This window comes from Punica granatum, chromosome 6, assembly GCF_007655135.1.
Source record: "Punica granatum isolate Tunisia-2019 chromosome 6, ASM765513v2, whole genome shotgun sequence".
Taxonomy (NCBI): domain Eukaryota; kingdom Viridiplantae; phylum Streptophyta; class Magnoliopsida; order Myrtales; family Lythraceae; genus Punica; species Punica granatum.
In genome coordinates, this window is record NC_045132.1 from 9,703,659 (window position 1) to 9,727,155 (window position 23,497).

The following is a 23,497-nucleotide window of genomic DNA, read 5'->3' on the forward strand; positions in this document are numbered from 1 at the left end:
CTGTAGTTTTCGGGGCAATGCATGGCTAACTTCGTTTACCGATGTTTCGTCAGTCCAGTCTCCGGTTATACATTTCCGATGAAAGGTACACTTGGTCTACCTCTCGGGAATTATTCGAGGAGTCTATGTGACTTCCGAGGAGCAATCTGAAGCGATGCTTGTGATCTGTAGAATTGCAGGGTATGACTGTATTTGACATCGGGCATTAACTTTTCTTAGATGAACTGGCGTTTTTAGACTTCAACTGAAAAAGTTTATTTATTCAGAAAATTGCTCTATATATAGCAGATGATCTGCAAAATGTGTTTGAAGACACTTTTCATCTGTTTGGCACCGCAAGGGATTTTTGGAGTCCAATATTGACTATCTTCTGATGGTCGAGCAAACCAGCATAAAATAGCACTGTCGGCGATGTATTTTGAAAACATTGGTTTAGATGTTGTTTGGGCTCTCTATTTGCTCTGTATGTCACTAGATTATTCAATATGTTCTTTTGTCATGTGCTTGAATCATCTGCTTGTCTCTGTTGATAGGGCTGTTAATATTTCACACGACACGATAATACAACACGGATACGACATGGAGTTAAACGGGTTTGGGTTGGACATTTTTGATAATCGGTCTAAACGGGTCCAACCCGTTTAAACACGGTTAATAAGCGTGTCTTATCGGGTTGAACCCGTGTAATCCGATTATATACAATTAAACCTGTTTATTTAGACATGTTTAATCGTGTTACTATAATCATGTAACCCATTAATCCGTTTATGTATTTGGATTTACCAAAATATCCTTATGTAATCCTAACTTCCTAAGTCCCTAACCTAATTTCCTTTACTTTCGTTCACCCAATCCAACACATGTCATGTTAACGTATTCAAGTAAACGAGTTAATCGAATAAACATGTCATGTTAATGTATCCGGGTAACTGAGTTGATTTGATAAACAAGTTATGTTAATGTGTCTGGATAACGTTTATAATCGTGTTGTGCATACGTGTATATATTATGACACGTTTCGATAAACGGGGTTTAAACGGGTTGACACGGATATAAACGTGTCGTGTATGGGTTTCCAAAATCTGACCTGTTTAATAATCGTGTCGTGTACGGGTTATGATTTCGATGACATGAACCCGTTTAGACACGACACGTATAAACACGACACGACATGAATTGCCACCCCTATCTGTTGACTTGAAAATAAATAGCAATTTACTACTTTGTCAAGCCTTCTTCTGTATCAATACTCAAGTCATGGCCTAAATCGCTGTTGATACACATTGCTTGAATTGGTGGATCAAAATGGGGTGCTGACAGACATCACCCTCACAGTAGTCAAAGTAGTTGACCTTTCCCCCAACATAGCACCTAGAATAGCCAATGTTATGAAACCAACTAGAATGGTGCATCTTGATGCTGAAGTATTCGTTGTTATCCCCTGCAAAAATTCATAAAGTGTTAGTTCAATATATGGAAATAACTAAGAAAAATCAAGTGGAAACAATGACAAAGTAAGGAATTAAATAAAAACAATTTAAAAAGAACATATTATTTAGACATCTTTTTCTTTTCCATATTATAGTAATAACAAAGTAAGGAATTAAATAAAACATGTCAGAGTTCCCCATTCAACAACCAAAATATATTTCATATAATAAAGGTGGTCTAAACAACAAACTGTGTCTTTCTCCTTTTCCATATTATAATAGAAGTACTTTATCCTTTTCAACGACCATGGCAATAAAATTTTTTTTTTAAAAAAGCGCATTGTCTTTTTTAATGAGTATGCCAAACAATAAAATAACCAACACAACCCCCTTTTTACTCTATTTTGGAAGCTTGTAGGACCGCAAACTTCGTTGTTCTTTTCGACATAAGGAAGATGCATATTCTCTCTCAATCTTGTATTCCATTCTACAAAAAAGAGAAGTTTCAAGAAGATTATACTGACCATATTCTGGAGTTGATTTTTCATGGGTTCCCTCTCTCAACTTCCAACCCATTGCGATCTGTTGATTGAGGGGAGGTATGTGCCTACAAAGACTGTCGAAGAAGAACCAAAGTAATTATGCCTTCCTGTTTTCCATTCATTTACTAGCATGTCCCTTCTCAATAACTCATGCAAAATCGCAGGATAGTCAGCACCTAAAATCGCAAGATAATCAACATCAAAATTACAGGACAATCAGCAGGACGATTAGCACCAAAGGGACAATTTCAAGCCAACAGCCTCAAAGGGACAGCTCAGACAATCAATCCATAGATTCACCAAAAGTTCCATTGTAGTTTGAAAATGCCAATTGTTTTCTTTATTTTAAAAATGAAAAATATTTTCTTCGACATAAACAAAAACCTCTTTTTCATTAGCAAAGAACACAAGAAAATTATGTTGGTTGCTTGATAGTTTTACAAATGATAATCTAGATGGCATGGCAAAACCATACTAAAATCGCAGGATAACACTAAAATTGCAGGACAATCAACAACAAAATCACAAGACGATCAACACCAAAATCGCAGGACAATCAACACCAAAATCGCAAAATAATTAGCACCTACCTGCTATCCGCAATGGTCTGGTCGATGAGATGGGTTGCCCCGAGGAGATGGATCGTCATTGTCTATACTAGAGCCTGGTAGGAGACTGTCGGGCAGAGGAGATCGTTGCTGTAGGGAGATGGGTCGCACGGGGTGGGCTCCCGGAGATGGTTGACTCTGCAGGCTTCTTTGCTCGTCAGAGAGAATGATGGGTCGCCGTGGGTGAAAACGGTGCAGGCTTCTTTGCTCGTCGGGGGAGAAGGCGCGGGTGGGAGGAGATCGATGCCCCAATTCTTATGGTATTCAGACACTTGCTTCCTTTCTCTTTCTTTTTCATTTTTTTTTCCAAGTTATTATTTTATGGAGACAATTTTACCCCTTTTATTTTGACATGTGAGTGGCATGTGCTATTTTTTGGCCGGAATTTTGATCGGAAATTGATTGAGGGGGCATCTTGCTTATTTTCTGGTAAGGTCGAGAGGTGTTCTACAAAAATTTGAAGGTCAGGGTGTAAACCCAAACTCTTCTCGTAGGTCAGGGGGCAAAGTGCATTTTACTCATTAATAAATAAAAATTAAAGTAGAATTTGGAGTATTAGTGAGAGTTAGACTTAAAGAGAGAAAGAGAGAGTGCGGGAATGTGAGGTAAGGGAGAGGTGAGAGGTGAGAGAGGGAGTAAGAGAGAGTTAAGAGGATTTGGCAATCGGAAGTTGAAATTTTTTTAAAAATACTCATTTTCCCATAATTTCCTTTGAACTTAAGGTGACTTTGGGATAATTAATTGGTGACAACAAAACCGTCTTTCCCTTAAATGAGTAATATAACTTAACAAGACCGGAGGCCATATAGAGAATAATATCGAACTAGCTTTGTACGCAACATGAGAATGATATCAACTTGGGCAAAGACAAATCTTAGCCTCTTTCATCTCCGAGCCAATTATTCTTTTCCTTCGGCCCAGTTGGACCTTCTTCCCCGTACAACTCTAGCGGGAGCTTATTAAACATATTCTCCATTGAATACTGGACCATCACCGGTAACATTTTGATTATCCTATCCAATGCAGCTCTTGAATCATAGACCACAGTTGGGCCCCACTTCCTCATAAATTGAAGCCAACAGGGCTCAACGACAACCCCATTGCCGAGATACTCTGCAGAAACTATCTCATAAGCAGTATTGGAATTGATGTAGAGATCACTCCGCGCGACATCATTTCTAATCCCAATCCTAAGCATCTGGGATCCTTGGATATAGGTCCCAGGATGAGGGAAGCTAGCATGCCCATTCTTTGACGAGTAGACTATGGCCCTATTTCCATCTATGAACTCCAAATCATGAGGAGCTACCCATTGTCCACCGCTATGCTGTGAGAAGTAGATTCCCCAAAGCTCTCCTGTGAAGTTGCTAATTCGTAGGGTGAAGTGCTCCCAATCTCCCACGTGTTGCCCAACATTGCTAAGAGGGATGTTCATTACCCCGGCTTTAAGAATTGCAGGCCCGTTGTAGGGACAGAAGACCCACATTGCAATGTCGGTGAAAGTCCCACCCAGTGCTGGCTTAACGTGAATATAGAGCTTTGCAGACTCCAAATTCCCACGTTTGACAATTATATTTTGTTCATTGTTAGGCAAGTCGATCCAATATTCGCCATCGTTTCTCCCCCCAGCAGGCAAATTCGAACCATCTGCATCAATGGCCTCGCCCTGTGACAGTCCGCTTCGATATAGTACTGATCCACTTTTGAAGAACCATGCAATAGAAGATGGCAAGTACTCCTCATCAGGGTGGAAGAAAACCGTGGGCCCATAGTGTTTGATAAGTGCATGGACCTGATCAAGGGTTGGCATTGCATGAAGATAGGGGTTTAAGTTCTTCAAGCATGCAATGCACAAGTCGTCTCCAAAGGTCCAACAACAACTGCAAAAGAAGGTGCCCGTGGAAATGCCCTTATCTAGCATTCCCCTGTGCTTAGGTCTGGTGCTCCAGACTTGGAAAGGCACTTCTAGGGATTCATGCTGGAAATTAAGTATCAACTTATGGATCTCACACTGGTCTGTCAAGTCTTCTCTAACTACTCTAACTTCATCCAAATCGGGCTTGCTTGGGCTATCAGTAACCAAAAATCCAATAGATTTATAACCTGCAGGAGACTTAGGAAGCCAAAAGTAACCACACTTCCCATAGTTATCTTCGCTCCCATCATTTGGACTCCAAACTAGCATGTAATCAAGGGGTTTCTGAAGGGCTGGTTTCGTATCACTCTCCAAGTTACCCGAAGCTTCTTGAGAGGAAGCCATTTCTCGAGCCACAAGTACAAAACCATGCAGAGGTTGATCATTCGGTTGGCAGTAATGACCAAGGCAGAAGAATCCTTCTGGTACTTTAATAGGCCTATAAAATGTAATGCCTTTCTTCTTATCGTGCGATGAGTTCCAACTCCAAATGGACTTAAAACTTTTGACTTTGCAAACTTGAAGTTCCCCAAGGTTTATTGCTCCGCTTGCAAACCCTAGACCTAAGAATGACAAATAAGGCATGAAAAATGAGAGCATGCATCATACAATGAGAAGCAAGCTCCCCATTGTTTGTTTCAAAGAAAAGCAAATTCCACATTACATATAGATTATATTTTGGAATCAAATGACAGCTTAGAGGTCCGCTACGTAGGGTACCACTCATCATAAAATTGGAGCAGCTCCAACTAACCTATTTAGTATCGAAAATTTGTGTTTGCTCATACATGCCAAGTGATTATACAATTTTCTTGTAAAGCAACAAGATATATCTTTTGTTTTGGATGCAAAAGACCGATAAATAATTCTACAAACGAAAATTACAAGTTATGCTAACTCTAGTAAGATAATAATTAATGAAGGTTAACATGATATCTATAATGAATACGAAATAATCAAATCAAAAATGAAAGAAATGAATTGGATAGATTACTTTATAAAGAACTAATGTTCGAGAAATGGTGTAGTAGCTCTAAATTTCCTTTGAGCAGCCTCTATCACATTCTAGAAACATGCCGAACAAGACTATAATTCCCTAAAAGAGATTGGATCACAATTAATTCCCTATCATTAGGCCTGAGCATAAACCAAAAGAAAGCAAAAATATTAAGTACTCAAAATCTACAAGCTTCGCATCTAAATCTAGCCATCGATCACCATGTAAGAGGATGTTTAAAATATTTACAGTACCAATAATTGGCAAAATATGTGAGCTAAAGTAGGCCAAGAAACAAAGTAACTCATTGCAGGGGTAATCATGTGCGAAAGCATATGGGATGAATGAGATTCAAGGCTATTTATGTGGGAAGATTTGCATGCAAAGGAACTCCATAAATGCACTTAAATAGTTCAACCGATAAAAATAACTTAATAAACGCTACCCACCAACACTGCAAGCGCAAAGGCAAACTAGAAGAGACATGTGATAGTCACATAATCATCACTCAACGGCAAAACACCAAGGCAACATGAATTGACCCGCACCCAAAAAGCAAACATTTAGCCAAGAATAATCTCAAACGCATTAATCCATGAACATGCAACATTCCATCGACAATAGAACAATCACCATTGATTAAAAGTGGATGCGACTTCACAACCAAAATCCCGAACAATAATAAAGGATCTAAAAGGCACATCTTTTTAATATTGAAAATTGAAGAAAAAAATTATCAGTTTTGACGAAGACCCAAAATTTACCTAGAGGCCATTGAGGGAGAGGCGAAGGTAGAGTGAAGGCATCGGGCTGGAGAGGTGAAGAATCGATGAATCTATTCCATGAGCAACATTTATTGCACCTAAACATCGTTTGTCTCTTTGTGTGTTGGCCTTAGGAACTTTTAGGATCTCTATGCGTCTTCTTCTTATTCTTCATCAAGGGAAGAGGGTTTAGAGAGAGAAATGTGGCATCTTCCTTGAATCAGGAGTAGTATGACCGTAATGCCAATCGTCCCATGCATTCTTCGGAAAAGTTCATTTCAAAATTTACCTGAAGGCTCAAGGAAAAGGCATTTGTCGGGTAATCGAACATAACTTTTTTCTAACGATCAAATAAGAAAAGATATACATAATAATGACGCGTGAAAAGGAAAGACACACCTAAGTGATGGTCTTCAAGAATGCCGAACTCCTTGGATGATACTACATTGATGATCAACGATAATCTTAAGGGCCGTTGGTTCTCTTGAATGCACAAATGTTTGGTATCCTGTAAATTACAATGCATGATGTCATGATCATGTCTCATGGCGAGTAAATATGAATGGCAATTCAGTAATTAGGGTTAAACTCAATGGTATTCCTCAATCTAGGGAAAAATGGGGTGATGGTTTCGTGGCAGTGGTAGTCTAATGCCGCCTATCATTGCTCAATCAAGGTGGCCGACAACTTCTAAGATCGCCATTGACCTCTTGACTCTTCCCGACTCTCCCCTCTTTCAGAAATCCTTTCATTTTAGCTTGAATTTTGAGTGCATAGAGAAATAGATTCACTAACCTCCCAAATATGAATGTAGAGCCAAAAAAGATTTCTTAAGAGTCCATGGGGAGTTGATTCAATTAAGGGGTGTTGCAATCAAAACTTGGGAAAGAAAGAGGCTTACTCTGAAATAAATAAACTCTTCTTTTAAATTTACAAAATCTAGCATCAATTTTTCTAACCCGCAAAATAAGGTTATAGGCATTCCCATTGAATTGGGGCTTTAAACTCAACCTAAATATCGTGGCAACATAAACTTAATTGGTCATATTGGATACTTTATAACCATCACCAAAAGGAGGTGACTCGCATAGACTCTTTCAATGGAAAGTAATTGCCAAATCGACTTAGTTGGCTAGTCAATCTCAAAGATCTTATCGACCGACAAACCGAAAACAGACGACAATGTTCCCGACCTTACAAATATCGAAGGTCTACTAATCAATGAAGCCCACAAACCTACTTTCTTTTATGATAAAATCAACCATGCATACGAAAGGGTAACCATGCATCTAAATTAGTAGATGGAACTCTATTTAACGAAAGGATGTTGTCGACTCTCCCTTCATTCTTTATTTGGTTTGACTTGGTGGAGAAAACCTTTCATTTTATCTTGAAGTCTGGGTACGTGTCATGGAAGAGGTTCAAGAGCCTCCCAATTATGAGTATAGAGCCGAAGAACATTTAGATTATTGGAACGAAACCTTAGGGAGTAGATTCAACAAAGAGGCGTTGTGGTTCAAACTTAGAAAAGAAAGAAGCTTAGCCTGAAAAAAAATTTCTTCCTTTGAAGATATAGAATTTAGCATCAATTTTCCGAACACGTAAGATAAGTTTTATCCAATACCTTCCCCACTGAATTAGGGCTTTTAAATATATACCATGATTTGATCTCTACATTACCTCTCAAGCTCTATAAGATGGGATGAGCAAACCTTTTGACCTTATACTTTCAATTCCGACCCAAGCCAGGTTGAGTCTAACAAAGGCTTCATTCATTTGAATGAAGGTGATTTTCTAACATACATCTAAAAAAACTGTTTGAAAAAAGTTATCTGGCAAGTCCCTCATCTTTTATTCTTAAGACGCTAATACCCCCTAGTCTTGATTACTAAACCTTATTATAGGTGAAAATCCAACTCGTGAGCACAGGAATGGGCAACATCGCCAGTAAAAAACACTTCATTCTCATTCATTATGGAGCTGGAAATGATAGGATTTCTTACTTCCTCGGCTAAGACGAAATTGAATTACAAAATGCGCATAATAGCCTCCTTACTTGAGAATGGACATGAAAAAGGAATATGAAGAGTCATATGCATGCACACCCATTCTTCCCAGGTCCCTCTTCCTAAACAAGGGACCTTGACTTCATTCATACCTTTATTACTTTCTTCTTTTCGTATTGTCAATGGTATGGTCTGTAAGCGCCATAGCCTTTTCCTTGCTTTTCGCTTATTGCGATTCTTAAACCTGTCCCATTTGATCAAGACACTGAGCTTGGCCTTACTACTTTCAACCAAGGCCTTCAACGGTTAAGACTGTGACTAGTAGGAGAACGGTAAGAAGTATAGGAGATCCCTACTTATCGAATAATGGCTTGCTTTTTTGTTAGCTAAGGGGTAGACAATTCTACCTACAATATCGTTGTGTAATCTTTAGATAATAATAAGAGAAAAGTGGTACTAAAAAATAGACGTTAGCTCCACTAGTGTTGGTTGTCTCGGATTGTAATGAGGAAGAACCCAAGGAAGAAGAAGCAAGGTTATGAAATTTGCTTGTTAAATGGCCTGCTAATTGATTTCAACATGAGAAGCTAATAAAGTCATTGAATCAATTTTGATCGGGTCGAGTATGACAAGGAAATTCCATGTTTAAAGGGAAGATTCCCCAGGCTGGTTTTAGACCATCACAACAACGAAGTTGAAAATATAGGGCTCTTTTTCTCTATCTAGTCAGTCGAAGTCCACTTATTAAAGAGTTCAATTTTCGGCCTATGAATCAATTTAAAATATAATTCTCGTAAGTAGAAAATCCATTGGCAGTGCATAAAAAAGCCTAAATTGTTACTGAAAATTGTCGGTGGCTTATGGGCTGGATAACCGGGCTCAGTGAGTAGATAAACTCCCCAATAAATCTCTAGCAGCTCTAGCGAGAGCACAACATTTAGCTTATGTGGAGGAACGAGCAATTGATCTATTTATGAGAGCTCCACGAAATAATATTGTCACCCAAATATAGAATGTATGCAGTAGGGGAGGACAAGGACCTATCATCCCAATTTTCAGCTCGTTATTATCTGATATAAATTTTTGAATAGCAGTCAACAACTCAAAAATAGCTTTGAAACGATCCAGGTAGTAGGTTATGGAAGATGTACCTCCCTTGCACATATGTAATTTGACTTTGAGTTCTTGCTCCACTTCTCACAAACAGTCATTTCTTAGATATGATCATATGGCTTGCGCTAAAAGGAGATACTATTGGCAAGAATCTCTTCAAAGAGACTAATAATTAGCCACAACAGAACCATACCATTTGATCCTTCTGTAATCATGCTTCATGTGCTATATTTGGAACAAAGAATAGATCCATGTTCTCCTGCTGTGGATCCTTCAACATTCTCTAGAGGGCTAGTCTCTATTTCATCAAGAAAATGAAATTTATTTGAAGGATCATTGGAATAAGAAGGATGAGGTCGTAGGGTACAATTTCTATTGGTGATGGAGATTCCATTTAAAAAAACAATCTATTCAGTTCAATTTGAATATCTAATAAGAACATCAATAATATCGAATCATTCCTAATCGAATTGAGGGTTTTATTGCACACTGCTTTCCTCTCCTACCATTTGAGTTTCTTTCGAACCTTGCTCGATATTTCTCAAAGGACTACAATATGAGGTGATTGAATCAAGTCTTTTTTGCCACATTAGGTATTACGGGCATCGAAAAATTCAAAAAAAAACCTAGCAAAAGATTCAATCCAAGCTTATTGAACTCATTTTGTTACAAATTTCATAGAACGAATCCACACAAAAGCATTTCAAAACATTTATATACCATATTTGATGATCCTGATTCAGATTCTAGAAAGTAGAGCCTTTGTGGGCAATGGAGAGATTAGTAAGCAGTATTTAACTAAACGTCAATTACGATGCCAAAAGAAAAGGGTTGTAAGGATGGAAGAGGCTAACAAGCACTTCTAGACTGTAATGAAGAAACAAAAAATAAAGAAGTAGCTTTGTAATATCCCAATGGGAAGTTCAGAGGGAATACTTTGTTAGCGCACCAAGGCTTCTGACTAATCTGGTCTTACTAGAGAGCTCTTTCTTAGAGGTAGGGGCAATGAAAGAGTAGAAAAAGATGTGAACATAAAACAACGGTAAACCATGATTTCATCATTCCACACAAGGAAGCTATAAACTAAGAGGCGAAAGGAAGGATGACAACTGATTTAATTACCTTTTTCCTCTATACCTAATTGATTGATTATAATTACGTAAAGCAACATATGCTCTAACCAGCTATATGGAAATAAAAGGAGCTAAAAAACTTGAAAGCAAATAGATACGGAACATAAAGGGTTGTGGACCTATTAGCCATGAAGTAAGCATAAGCAGACCAGGGAAATAAGCTAAAAGAACAGCTATAAGGCATCTAAAGGACCTATTTAGATTGGCCAAAACCGAACCTTTAGGGGGACGAGACTATTTTGTAGACCCAGACCACGGACTAAGACCGTTAGGAAGAAGGCGCGAGAAGGGAAAGATGCCAATTATTTCAAATTTTAGTACATATTTGAATAGAACAAATATATCAAAAACTCGTACATGGCAATTTAAGTGTGTACATATATATTAGTTTTTACATCAATAATGTAATAATAAAGAAATTCATATGTATTATATTATTTATTGTCTTTATGTTAATTATAGAAAGTTTTGAAAATTTATAATTTTAATAGCAAATTTATACATGGAAGATTATTCGAATGTCGACTATAATTTTCCTTATAGTTTTTGGTAGTCTGTAAATTTATTAAATTATATATAAACTTTAAAAAAGAAAATTTACCAGAAGCTACAAAATTTTATTTTGTTATATTTTAAGTATTTTTTAAATTCCGAAAATCAAGATAAATTTTTTTCTAAATTTCAATTGTATTAGCTAAGTACATTTTAAGTTATTCATCAAGTTTAAAAAAACAATTATTTGTAAATTACAAAAAAAAACTCAAGTTTTGTAAAATGTCTCAATTTTGTCCTAAATTTTGTTTTGTAATAAAAAAAACCATAAGTTTTCTAAAATGTCTCAAAAATGACCTCCGTTATAACTTCCGTCAATTTTTGCCTACGTGTGACCTACGTGGACTGTTAAAGGGACCCACTAGCCTACGTGTGACCTACGTGGACTGTTAAAGGAACCCACCATCAGCAGCATGTGACCTACGTGGACTGTTAAAGGGACCCACTAGCCTACGTGTGACCTACGTGGACTGTTAAAGGAACCCACCATCAGCAGCAAAAATTGACGGAAGTTATAATGGATGTCATTTTTGAGACATTTTAGAAAACTTATGGTTTTTTTTTGTTACAAAACAAAATTTAGGACAAAACTGAGACATTTTACAAAACTTGGGTTTTTTTTTGTAATTTGCCCTTATTTGTATTGACAACACATTTGGTATATCATCAATGTTTTAATTGCAAAAATTAAAAACTAAAAAGAAATATTTTCAATTTTTCAATTATATTAATTTAAGAGCATTTACTACTGCTCAAATCAGTTTTACTATGTAGACTAGGCTTTTGCCCATGCGTCACACGGATTCATTTTAATATATATATTACTATGTCCTTTCTTACAATGCAATTATTTTTTTGTTTTTTTGAAAGACCAACTTTTTACTAAGATTAATAATATTTTTTAATTATATTAATTTCAAGTTTAATAAATACGTTTTAATAACTTTTTACTAAACATTATAAAAAGTTAATTAGTGTAATGATAATTTTGCAACTAACCATCTCATTTAATATGTATAATCTATTTAAGTTAATTACTAATTCATATATCACAGGTACTTTAAATTCGAAATTACAATTGAAATTTATACTTACTAAATTTATTTTGAAAGCTATTTGTATGATATCCATGTATTTATATATATATATATATATATATTGCTATTGATGAGCATAGTACATATATTGTGTGCAAAGTTTTTTTTCTCCTATATGACCATAAAATGAGTAGCTTATTGTCTTTTCTCATGGAAATTATATATGTGATCAATAAATTATTTCTTCAGTGTTGCATCCTTCAAGTTATATTTTTAACGCATTCATATTTCACTTCTTATAATAATTATATTCTAACTTTTGGAAAACATATTTGTTTCTTCATATAATAAATTATCTCGAATGATTAATTTTTTATCATATTATACTAACAAAATTAAACTAATTTTTAGAATAGTTCAATAACGATCTTATTAACTACATTTATGCATGACATATTTATTGGATTATTTATATAATAGGTATACTATTTTATACATACTCTGACAAATTTAACTATATGTTTTTTTAAAGTTAATATTCTTTTACATCCTTATTTCAGATATTTTAAGTTTATATTTACATAACTTCCTAGAATAACTATAACAATATCTTATACTTCTTATACTATTATTTAAACGAAAATTCAATTTTGTAACTACCTATTTATTTTAAGTATGTGGTTGAAATGTCAAAAGTATCCTTTATTCTTAGTTTATATATTATATGATTGAAAATAAAAGATATGAATTAAAGGATAATATTGTCCACCTAATATTATTTTTCCTCTCTATTTTCTTCAAGGTGTCAATCTCTCCATATTTTGCTCTTGCCTTTCTGAACCTCAAAATTCAATGTTCTATCATATTTTTAAAAATGACAAATTTAAAATTTAAAAATAGTAATTAAAAATTTCAATAGACATAACACTGAAAATCTCGAATAATAATGCTAGTTAGACTATTTTCAAATACTTTATAATTTTGCTACCAATTCCCTCATTTTTATTTTGCATATTTTATTAAATCGTTAACATTATGAAGATCCAATAGAGATATTAAATGCAAATATACAAACTTGATTATGAATTTCTTTTTGAAAATTATGTCATGCTAAATCCTTGCTTTTATTTATGAAAATTTTCGTGTGATCCTAATTTCATAGAATTAGTCGTGTTTTGCTGTTTTTTTTTAGAAATGTTGTGTATAGGTAAGTAAATATTTAATTTATTTGGGACTTAATATAAGACAATGATATATTAAAGATATCTTGCACATATATAAGTATGTCTTTTTACACATATTTTGGACTAGTTCTAGTCAAATTCTTTATTTTCACATGTTTTAAATTTATATATTGATATGGTCCTATATTTATGCAATTAGTGCTTTGTGATACTTTGTCTATATGCTTAAATAATTATCTTCAAAAATAAATTATTCTAATATCTATTTTCGTATTTGTTTATTAGATAATATATTATTTTTTAGACAATGTTGCATTTCATGATAGAAACTATTAAAAGGTAGTCATTTTGTTGATTTAAGATTCTTATTTTTAACATGTTAAATTTTATTTTTTTACTATGCTAGTACATATATTTGATTAGTAATTATTGATAATTCATATATATGCCTAATTATATATTTTTAGTATAAATTATTCTAATAAATATTGATACTTATTTATTAGATCATTTAGTTTTAATTTCGCACGATACACAAGTTTTTTTGTGCATATTAATTTATTTATATTCTTGTAGTTAAATGTAATATTTAATTGTGAGGAAGCTTTCCTTAAACACGGTTAAGATTTTCATTGGTTATGAGACCAATTTTCTTCATAATAATAATAATTTCTAATAATTAATTTCAAATTTCAAATAAATAAAAATATTCAATAAAATTAGAGTAAGCTTAAATGGTTCAAAAATATTTTTTGCAACTAACCATGTTATTTAATATGCATTCATATATTTATTTAATTGTTTGTGCAGATTTATCAAGTGTATTAAGTCAATAATTTTTCTAGAAATATGGTTTTATGACATCCATGTATTTAATTATTGTTTACTTTTCATATATGACCATAAGTTCTAGAAGCTTGTGATTGTTTTCCTTGTGCCATGGACATATTCGTTATATGTTTCTATACCATTTCTTATTTGTAATTATTTGCAATTTGAAATGCCAATTTTCTTATTAAACATAATATTAATTTCAATTTTTAATTTCAATCATTAAATAATAATCTTCTATAATTTTTGTCAAAAATTATAATAATTTAAATAGTTCAATACTAATTTGCTACAAATCATTTAAATTAATATGCATCACCTTAAGTTAATTTTTTATATACATTTATCACTTATATATAATTTAAAAATTACAAAAAAAAAATGTTTGTCCTTTTTTATAGTAATTATGAAATCTTTATTTTAAGTATTAGATTTTTTATTCCAATTCTAATTTGGAAATCGGTTCTCATTTTAATTTTTTATGTTATATATTTTTAACCCTATTTTTTATTTTTTTTCTGCGTTTTTTAATTTTCCTTTTTTTCCATATTTTTATATTTCCTTTTAATTGTAGTTAGTAATAAATTTAGGTACATTTTATTACATTTATTATGCACCCAGGCTAATTGATTATGCACCCAAGTTATTTTCTTTTAATTGTAGTTAGTAAAATATTTAAGTACATTTTATTGCATTTATTTATTATGCATCCAAACTAATTCATTACGCGCCCACTTATATATAGATAAATACATGAGTATATATAAGAATATGGATATGGATAGATGGGAGAGCCAAACTCAAAAGCAATTTTGCAAAGATCATGTAGACTGCTAATAATAATAATAATAATAACAAAAATAATAACAACAATAACAGCAACAATAACAACAATAACAACAATAACAACAATAACAACAACAATAACAATAATAATAATAATGAGCAACCCCATGAGGATTTCTCATTACAGTCACGAGAACCAATTGGCTACCCTACAAAATATAAAGGCCCCAAGACCTTGTTCACCCAAAAGCACTCATATTGATGATTACCTATAGAATTTAATAGTTATTTTTTGTAGACCGTTAAGTTTCAATTACTGATTGAGAGAGAGAGGGAACATACTTGTCGCCGGCCGGGCTTGACAGCGTTCATGAAGATCCGTCTACCGCAGCTGCCAGCCTCCCACCCACTGTTGACAGACCAAATCAAAATGATTATTAACTGATAATCTTCCCTGGTGGAAATGGACAATAGCCCCAAAACTACGAGGACAAAGAATCCGTGCAGGAGCCATTAAAAGAAACATGGTAATTCAACTGAACTGTCGAAATCTAAGATCCAGGTCTGAAATCGTAAAACTTTACCAGGACAGATTCGGCACCTGCTAAGGTCGACGTGAATAAGATCCACATAAAGGAGCAATTACACTGCGTGCACCCGAGATAGAGTGAGCGAAACAGAGGTAGAGAGAGGCTAAGAAGCCTCCTGTTCCCTGTCGTCCTTGGAGGCTCAGGGTTTTATGAGTGCGGGAGAAAGAGAGACAAGGAGTGGAGAAGATCCGGTTTTAGGACATGGGAGAAAGAGAGACAGAGTGGAACAACCCGGTTTTAGGGCTCCGTGTGGCTCTGAGTTTGTTACGGTATTGTTAGGGTTTTCTTTCGGCCAAGATTTGGTTGTACCCGTTCAATGAAATAAATCAATTTTAAATTTTTAAGTGATCAATTTATTATCCAGTTTATTATTTTTGGGGGCGGGATGACTTTTTCATCTTTCATCGTTTGCTTTTAGTTTAAACTAATTTACACTCTGCGGTGGAGCAATAAACTTAAATCAATTATAATTTTTCTAATTTTTTTTATTTCTTAATTTTATTGGTGATATACGGGCCAAAGCCTTCTTTATATTAAATAAAACTAAACATTAAAATGATGAGACAAAGAAGTCCCGGACACATATCCAAAATAAAAAAACTCAACTCAACCTGCTAAACGTTTAACCTATGAACTCTTAAAGGAAATGACAAAGCATAATTAGATAGCCGCTCGGTGCATACATTCCCTTCGCGAAACGAATGTCGTAAGGCCACCACCCAATCTCGCTGCCAAAGCTGCCTGACATCCCGAAGAATGGCATCATACCAACCAACTCCCAGTTGCCATGACGCTAGAAATCTTACCACATCTTCGAAATCAATTTCTAACACTATCATTCGATAACACAAATCCCAAACCAAGTCCAGGCCCAATTTTACAGCCCACAACTCAGCAAGAACAACATTGGAATGTCCTAACATTATGGATAAAACCCCCTAACCAGCTACCACTACTATCTCGAATCAATCCACCAGCGTCCGCTATTCCCGGATTTTGCTGAGACGCGCCACCTGTATTAAGTTTTTTATCCATCCTTCCTCCGGAGGCCACGATCGAATATCTTTCCAAAGTCGCACCCTTTTAACATGAGGTAGTGCTTCAGAGTTCAAGCCCTCACTAAACGAATGAGCAACTTTTATGATTAATCCCGCTCCATGAACCGGACGAGTAAATTGATTATCAAACAACGTCTTGTTCCTCATTTTCTACAGAAGCCAGCAAGCAATTTTTATGATTACTCCAGCTCCATTAACCGGACAAGTAAATTGATTATAAAACAGCATCTTGCTCCTCCACTTCCACAGAATCCAGCAAGCAACCCCCATAAACCAACGCCCATGACAACCCTCCCGCCTCCTTATGGGACATAGTTAATTCCCCATCATGACTTTGCAATAAAAGCTGCATTAACAGCTTAAGTCGACGAATCCCAAGGCACCACAAAACAGAGGCCGAGTAACAGTTTTCCAATTCACAGGATGTACTCTCCGTCTATCCATTGTATGTCCCCAAACAAAATTTCTGCACAACCGCTCGATCTCATCAATAATAGTCATTGGTAATCTCATAGATTGCATTGTGTACCACGGTATAGAAGTTAAAACCGAACACACAAGCGTCACACGCCCTGCCATAGATAAGGTTGAAGCAGACCAACCACTTAACCGAGCTTTTACTTTATCCACCACTCGATAATGTCTTGGAGTGAAAATACCACGTATTACAATTCCCTCGTCTCCATTCACACTGCGACTTTTGAAACCATAGGATCTCTTGTTGTGCCAATACCTCTTGCAGCTATGCCTGAAGCTTAACCTCAAGCCCTGGTAAGAAAGAATTAATGTCCCAATTAGAAGATATCTGAATAGAATTAATGACCCAATTAGGACATATCTGAATACCTCCTAAACGAGCAAGAAGACGGGCCTCCGACAATGAATGTTCTTAAATACATCCATATTCCACGCCCTGACAGTTGTTTTAAAACTCTGAAGACTTTCAAGAAGCCGAGCATCGAGATGCCAAGATGAACGAAGAAAATATGCAAAGTTAGGATCTCTCTGACAGGCAGCCTGGAACCACAATGGCCGACCTTTGAACTGGTATGATCCCCCCGAAAGTCTAACAGCAGCAGGTGATGATCGGATTTCACCAGAGATAATACACGGACCTGCACTTCAGAGAAAGTTGTGCTGCCCATAGCTCGATCCAACCTCTTAAAGACTCGATCATAATTCCATATTTGAGGCCCTTTCCACATAAACTTCGGACCACTGCTTCCCAAATCCAAAGACCGCAAGAATCCAACAATTCACGAAACCACAGACAAGTTATCGGGGTCCACGGGAGCACCACCTTTCTTTTCATCAATGGCCGAAATATCATTAAAGTCTCCAATAGCTACCCAGCAACCCTCAATACCAGAAGAAATATTATGCAATTCCCCCCGCAAAGCAATTCTCCTAGGCAACACAGATGACCGTATATACAGCCGTCACCCGAAACTTTTTCAAATCTCCCCACTCTGCTAAGAAATGAAAAGCTTGAGCATGGCGCCAAAATTTGGATAGAGCAACATCTTCCGACTTCCATCACACCAAAATACCTCCAGAAAAGGCATCAGCATCCACTTTCTCCTTCGAGTAGACTCTAAAAGACCACATTATGCGATCAGCAGTTGAACCACTTATTCGAGGTTCTAGAATAATGACCACCTCAACTTCTCAACCACAAAGGTACTATAGCATAGTGAGTCGGAAATACCCATGAGCTGCCCCTACAATTCCACACAAAAATCCGTATGAAAACTGAAGGATAGAGAAAAGACCCAATGGTAAAATCATCTAGCAAAAGCATGGCACTAACATGTGAATATATATCCCTGTTCATCGAGACATCCATGTCAATAGCAACCGCAGGTGTTTCTGGCAAAAACTCCATGAGGGAACCATCGGCCCCATCAACCTTTGGTAAGCCACCACCTGGCTCCCTATCATCAAACACCTGCAATGGACCACCATCTCCTAGATCAAGATTCGACGGTTGCTTCCTTAAAAGATCTTCCACCATCGGCCTAACATTAGACTCCTACTTGTTGCTGCTCACTACAGTAACTGTTTGCATGGGTTTCATGACCGGCACTCGCTGCTACCATTGCCACAGTACACAACTTACTGCCTAGTAAAAATATTTAGATCAGCCCAGCAGAACTTGACCTTCGCCAGTGGCACTAGTGTATTCTCCCGAGCTAATTCTTTTCCCTTGTTCAAATCAACAATAGGCCCTTCGAGTGGCTCGAGCCCTTCTTATGGCCTTTAGATTTTCCCTTAGACTGGCCATGTCCAAAGGAGAAGTAGAGAAAACCACATTCTTCAAAAGCGGCCCATTGGACATCAGCCCAACACTAGAAGTATAACCAACCTTTCCCTCCATGATAGATGCATCCTTAACCGCCAAACTAGAGGGACAATCTTCCTCAACTGTCATCTTGCTTAAGATATCAAATTTCGAGCCACTACTGGAAGATTTCTCTCTATCCTCGGCGATTGTGTTTCTTCATAATATCCCTGAACTTTAGGGATTCCCCTTGATTTTTTGAACTAACCATGAGCAATCATCCATGGACCAAATGATGACGGTCCATCATTCACCATAGCAGATGCCACCGAAGCCGCATCCGGCGAACTGATCCCATCAGTGGAAGCACCCACTTGAACAATAACTTCAGGAACCTCATTCTTTGCAATATCTGTAGGAACAGTCTTTTTAAAGATCCACTGAACTCTGCTTACAGGTCTCTTGCCGATGACCAACCCTCCCACAAGTGAAACAAATCAAATTGAGACCTTCGTATTCAACATTATAAAATGTTGACAAGAGCTCCACCGAAGGACTCAAAAGGTTCCCCCAAATCCACTTCAACACAGACAGGAGAAAATTACCGCTAGTGGAATTTACCGTGTTGCGATCAATCTTCAAAGGTCGTACCAAACCATACCCCATCCTTTGAAGAATAGTCTCATTCTGATACTCTATTGGCAAATTCGGAATATGCACCCACACTGCAACACGATCAATTTTGGCCACATTAGGTTGAAAATCAGGCACCCATTCCCGCACCGTCACAAAATGACCTTGCACCGTCCAAGGACCATCAGACAAAGCATGGTCCCTATCCTCCCTTGCAGAGAACTTAATAAAATAATCATTCGACAAGTCTATGAGAATGAAATCACCCTTTGGCATCCAAAGTTGGAGAAGGCACCGCTTAAGTATCGTATAACCCAGTTTCTCCCCAACCTTGATGATCAAAGAATCACGCCACGCTTCATGGAAGAACTCCAACTCAGTTTCCGTGACGAGAAACTTAGGGCAAAGTTTGTTTGTGAAATCCACCATGGACCTCTCATCCACACGAAGACCCAAAGGTATCCTAGGCCCTCCCACCCATGATCCACGTCAAATCCCCATCACTGCACAGCGGTAAACATCACCATCCTTGCCAACCAAACTCTTGTTCATAGGTATCTTGCTGGCTTGATCCGACTCATCCTCCACTTTACACAGGCGACACCACCCTCCACCAGCGTTTCAGCACGCTTGACACTGCAATCAAGCAAATCAATTCCTCTGTCGAAGAACCTTCATGGCAAACAGAACCCTCAGCGCTCTCCTCCATCATTGAAAGATTTCAATATTAAAAATTCCAAAAAAAAAAATTTAATTGACATATATTAATTCCATTTCTCATGTATATTTTAGATATATTTCTTAATTTTCGTATCATATCATCTAGAGTTTCGATACTTTATTTTTATTTTTAGTTATCCCATATATATGTAGCATCATACCATGAATAATCATTCGACAGCTCGTACGAAAAGTAGAGCATTCAACCCCTCAAAAGAAAACGTATGCCATAAGGTACAAACACGAGGCGGGCCTCCCCAGCTCGTAAGAGCAGCTACTCATTCTTCCATATTTATCAAAAAAAAGCTACTCATTCTTCCACTAAGCACCCGCGAGCATCTAATAACGCAATCCATAGTTCTAAAAATCGGACCGAGCCGGCAAGTCGACCGGTTCGACCTGGGAACCGGACACCCACCCGGTCCGGTACGGCATTTATTCCATTAGACAGACTGGCCGGGTCCAACCCATGCGAACCGTCCGGTTTTTGAAAAAACCCATGAACCCATCAAAATCGGTGGCCGAACCGGCCCTTACAAAATTAAAACAAACATCGGAAAAGACAAAAATCAAGCACGACATATTGACTTGCTGGGGGTTTTCTTTAATTCTCTTTCTGCCTTTCTCGTTTGCTCCGTGCCCTTATCGACGGGGACGGCTTCATCGGCAAGAGCAATGGCTTCGACTTCGTGGCTCGGGCTTCTTTGTAGCGACTGTTGCAGCCTTGGTCAGTGACGTCCTAGTCTTCGGCCGCGAGCTTCCTCTCAGTGAAAATGAGCTTCACTGGTGACAAAGACAACTTAATCGACCACGATGATCTTCTATTGTGGCAGCTCTGCTCCACAGAAGTCTGCTCTCTTTTGGGTTATTGCTATTGCTTTCAAGATTATACATAATTTGAGGGATTGGAGAAGTTAGAAGAAAGAGATGGTTTTGATTAAGGGGACTCGAGAGGTGTCTGACTGAAAGGTGAAGAAAAACAAACCTAGTTTTTGGCTTTGTTTCTGAAGCGGAAGAAGGAGGGACACGTGACAGGATTAGGATGGGATCTTGAGGCTATCATTATCAGGAAGCTTATATAGAAACATATATGTACTTATATTAGATTTATGTTAAATACAGATTATATATTCCGAATCATACAAATTACACTTTTTTTTGTTTCCTATTCCATTATACTAGTATAACTATTTATATATTATTTAATTATTTTTTCAAACCAGGTTCAACCCATTAAACTCCGGTCGAACCCATATACTTGTGAACCCATGATTTTTCCGGTTCAATGTCCGGTCCGATTTTAAAAACTATGACTCAATCTTCACAACAAAATGAAGAAAGTAAGAAAACCAACAGAAGGGATCAAATTCCCCGGAAAAAAAATACAGATCAAGCCAATAAATGTTGTAGCACCGATATTCCAAACTGAATTTTTTGTCAAAATGTTTGAGTGCATTTCTTGTACTGAAACTTAACAGTAGTAATCAAGGTTGTCAAAATCGCGATTCTACCTAGAATCGATCGAAGGTTGTGCAATCGTAAATCGTAGAATCGAATCGTGAATCATAAGATTCTACTTATAATTAAAAAAAACATATAGATATATATACCAAATACCATGTTAGAAATAGTAGAAGTAAACATCAAATGATAAATCTTGTTGTTTCTTATATCGTTCGTCAAAATCAGATGGTGCTTAGTCTTCATAAGAGAGCGCTTCCACTACAACAACCTCAAATAAAAATTGATATAGTACCGTGGTCACGGATCCTGTAGACGAAACTGTTTTTCCTCCCTGACTTCTTCTTGTTCTGTCCCTTCTTGGAATCATCTTTGCACCTAAAAAAGTCGAAAAGATTCCAACCTAAATCATCTCAAACAAGACGGCAATAAGGAATTGGCCGAAACCCAATTCGAAGCAGTTCCAGAAATTTTCTAAGTCCTTATCACTAACAGTCAAGAGACAAGTTTCAAACTTTTCATAAAATAAGAGAACCGATTAACAATACTGTTGCACAATAAGAAAGATGAGGAGGGAGAGAGAGGGGGCATATGATTTTGGGTTGAAACTAGAATCGTAGAATCGGTCCGATTCTACGATTCTGAGATTCGAATCATAATTCAGCCACGATTCTACCTTCTCGATTCATGCCATAGAATCGGAATCGGTAACCACCCCTGGAATCGTAGAATCGTAAGATTCTACTATTCAAATGGCAATTCTAATAACCATGGTAGTAATGCATAACATTTCTGCGTCCCCAAACTGCAGAGTAACTAACTAACAAGGACCTCGATACAAATCATCATTTACATTGCATAAACGGTCAACTGTCCAATCCAATGATTATTGTTCCATGACCGAGTTATAAATAATTGGTGAGAAGATGCCCCCAAAAAGAAAAGGAAGAAGAAGAAGAATCGTTAACAACCATTCAAATCCTGACAAAAAACACGTAAAGATCCATCAAATTCAAAGGATTGAATTGCATTCCCCGGACATGCTTTGTCTGCATCCAAATGGGAACAGATATCTGTCGTATCCGGAAAATTGTCAAATGCCCGCGAATGTTGCGAAAGAAAGGTTGGTGAAGGCCGAAATTTCTGAAAATTGCCGTGCAAATGAGGAAGGGAGGGATCTACCGCGATGCATCCGATACATATTGAACATCAGAGAATCAGGGAGACAGAGGAAGAGAGAGAGAGAGAGAGGGAGAGAGAGAGAGAGAGAGAGAGAGAGAGGAATGATGATGAAGATGAAAGAGACGAATGATGATGAATCTCAATTCATTTCATTTTCGTTCGGGCTTTTCATTGGGCAGAAGTGGCACCACATGGCTTTTGAAGCTAACTCCGACTGAATTTCAATTCGCTCCTTGCAGTCATCGGGTCTCTCAGATTAGTCCCTTTAGCCTTCATTATCTCATTTCGCCCAGGGTAATTGGGTGGACCGGCTGGAACCGGTCTAACCGATAGGATCATGGATAGCTACTGCACACTAAAACGGGTAGGTTCTGGTTCCCAACATCAGTGACCGATAGTATACGGGTAGTTTTAATGATGACGATTAATATCAGAATCGAAATTGAAACTGAAAATTTATCCTCTTAAAGTAGACTTGTTTCTTTAAAAGGAGAGTTTTTGGATTCAATCTCGATTTTGATTATGATCCTGATTCTGAAACCTCTCCTTTTAATACAGAAAGATATACATATGATAAGTGATAACAATACACGACATGTATAATGTATTTAAAATATAGTATAATTGCATACTCATAAATTATTTCTCCTCAAATAACATACAAAAACTTAAAT

General features: G+C 36.6%; 1 protein-coding gene and 2 long non-coding RNA genes across 7 annotated transcripts; 1 reads left to right on the forward strand and 2 right to left on the reverse strand.

The window, feature by feature from the left end:
* Positions 1–3,256: 3,256 nt before the first annotated feature.
* Positions 3,257–15,775, reverse strand: LOC116209862. Of its 3 annotated transcripts, none has more exons than XM_031543593.1 (5): positions 15,500–15,768; positions 15,241–15,307; positions 6,656–6,764; positions 6,257–6,545; positions 3,257–5,058 (listed from the first exon to the last, which is right to left on the reverse strand). In XM_031543593.1, exons 4-5 carry the CDS (start codon positions 6,360–6,362, stop codon positions 3,455–3,457), a joined length of 1,710 nt encoding a protein of 569 aa, XP_031399453.1. In that variant the 5' UTR covers positions 6,363–6,545; positions 6,656–6,764; positions 15,241–15,307; positions 15,500–15,768; the 3' UTR covers positions 3,257–3,454. The 3 variants fall into 3 exon arrangements, 2 of the variants coding, with proteins under 2 accessions (XP_031399453.1, XP_031399452.1); XM_031543592.1 differs by having other exon boundaries at positions 15,483–15,768; XR_004157347.1 differs by lacking the exons at positions 6,257–6,545; positions 6,656–6,764 and having other exon boundaries at positions 4,607–5,058; positions 15,483–15,775.
* A 223-nt stretch (positions 15,776–15,998) lies between these two features.
* On the reverse strand, positions 15,999–23,077 carry LOC116212551. 3 transcript variants are annotated; one of them, XR_004157867.1, is made up of 4 exons: positions 22,613–23,077; positions 21,937–22,019; positions 17,393–20,132; positions 15,999–17,314 (listed from the first exon to the last, which is right to left on the reverse strand). It is a non-coding gene; the product is annotated as an uncharacterized LOC116212551 (long non-coding RNA). The 3 variants fall into 3 exon arrangements; XR_004157866.1 differs by having other exon boundaries at positions 17,393–18,267; positions 18,357–20,132; positions 21,937–23,076; XR_004157865.1 differs by having other exon boundaries at positions 21,937–23,077.
* Positions 19,832–20,296, forward strand: LOC116212552. The gene is made up of 2 exons (XR_004157868.1): positions 19,832–19,973; positions 20,058–20,296. It is a non-coding gene; the product is annotated as an uncharacterized LOC116212552 (long non-coding RNA).
* Positions 23,078–23,497: the final 420 nt, after the last annotated feature.

Bases quoted from the DNA above. Each gene is read 5' to 3' on its own strand.
- LOC116209862 (XM_031543593.1), bottom strand. From the start codon at position 6,362: ATGTTTAGGTGCAATAAATGTTGCTCATGGAATAGATTCATCGATTCT. The intron at 5,059-6,256 runs GTAAATTTTGGG...TGTCATTCTTAG, and splicing joins TCTCCCTCAATGGCCTCTAG to GTCTAGGGTTTGCAAGCGGA.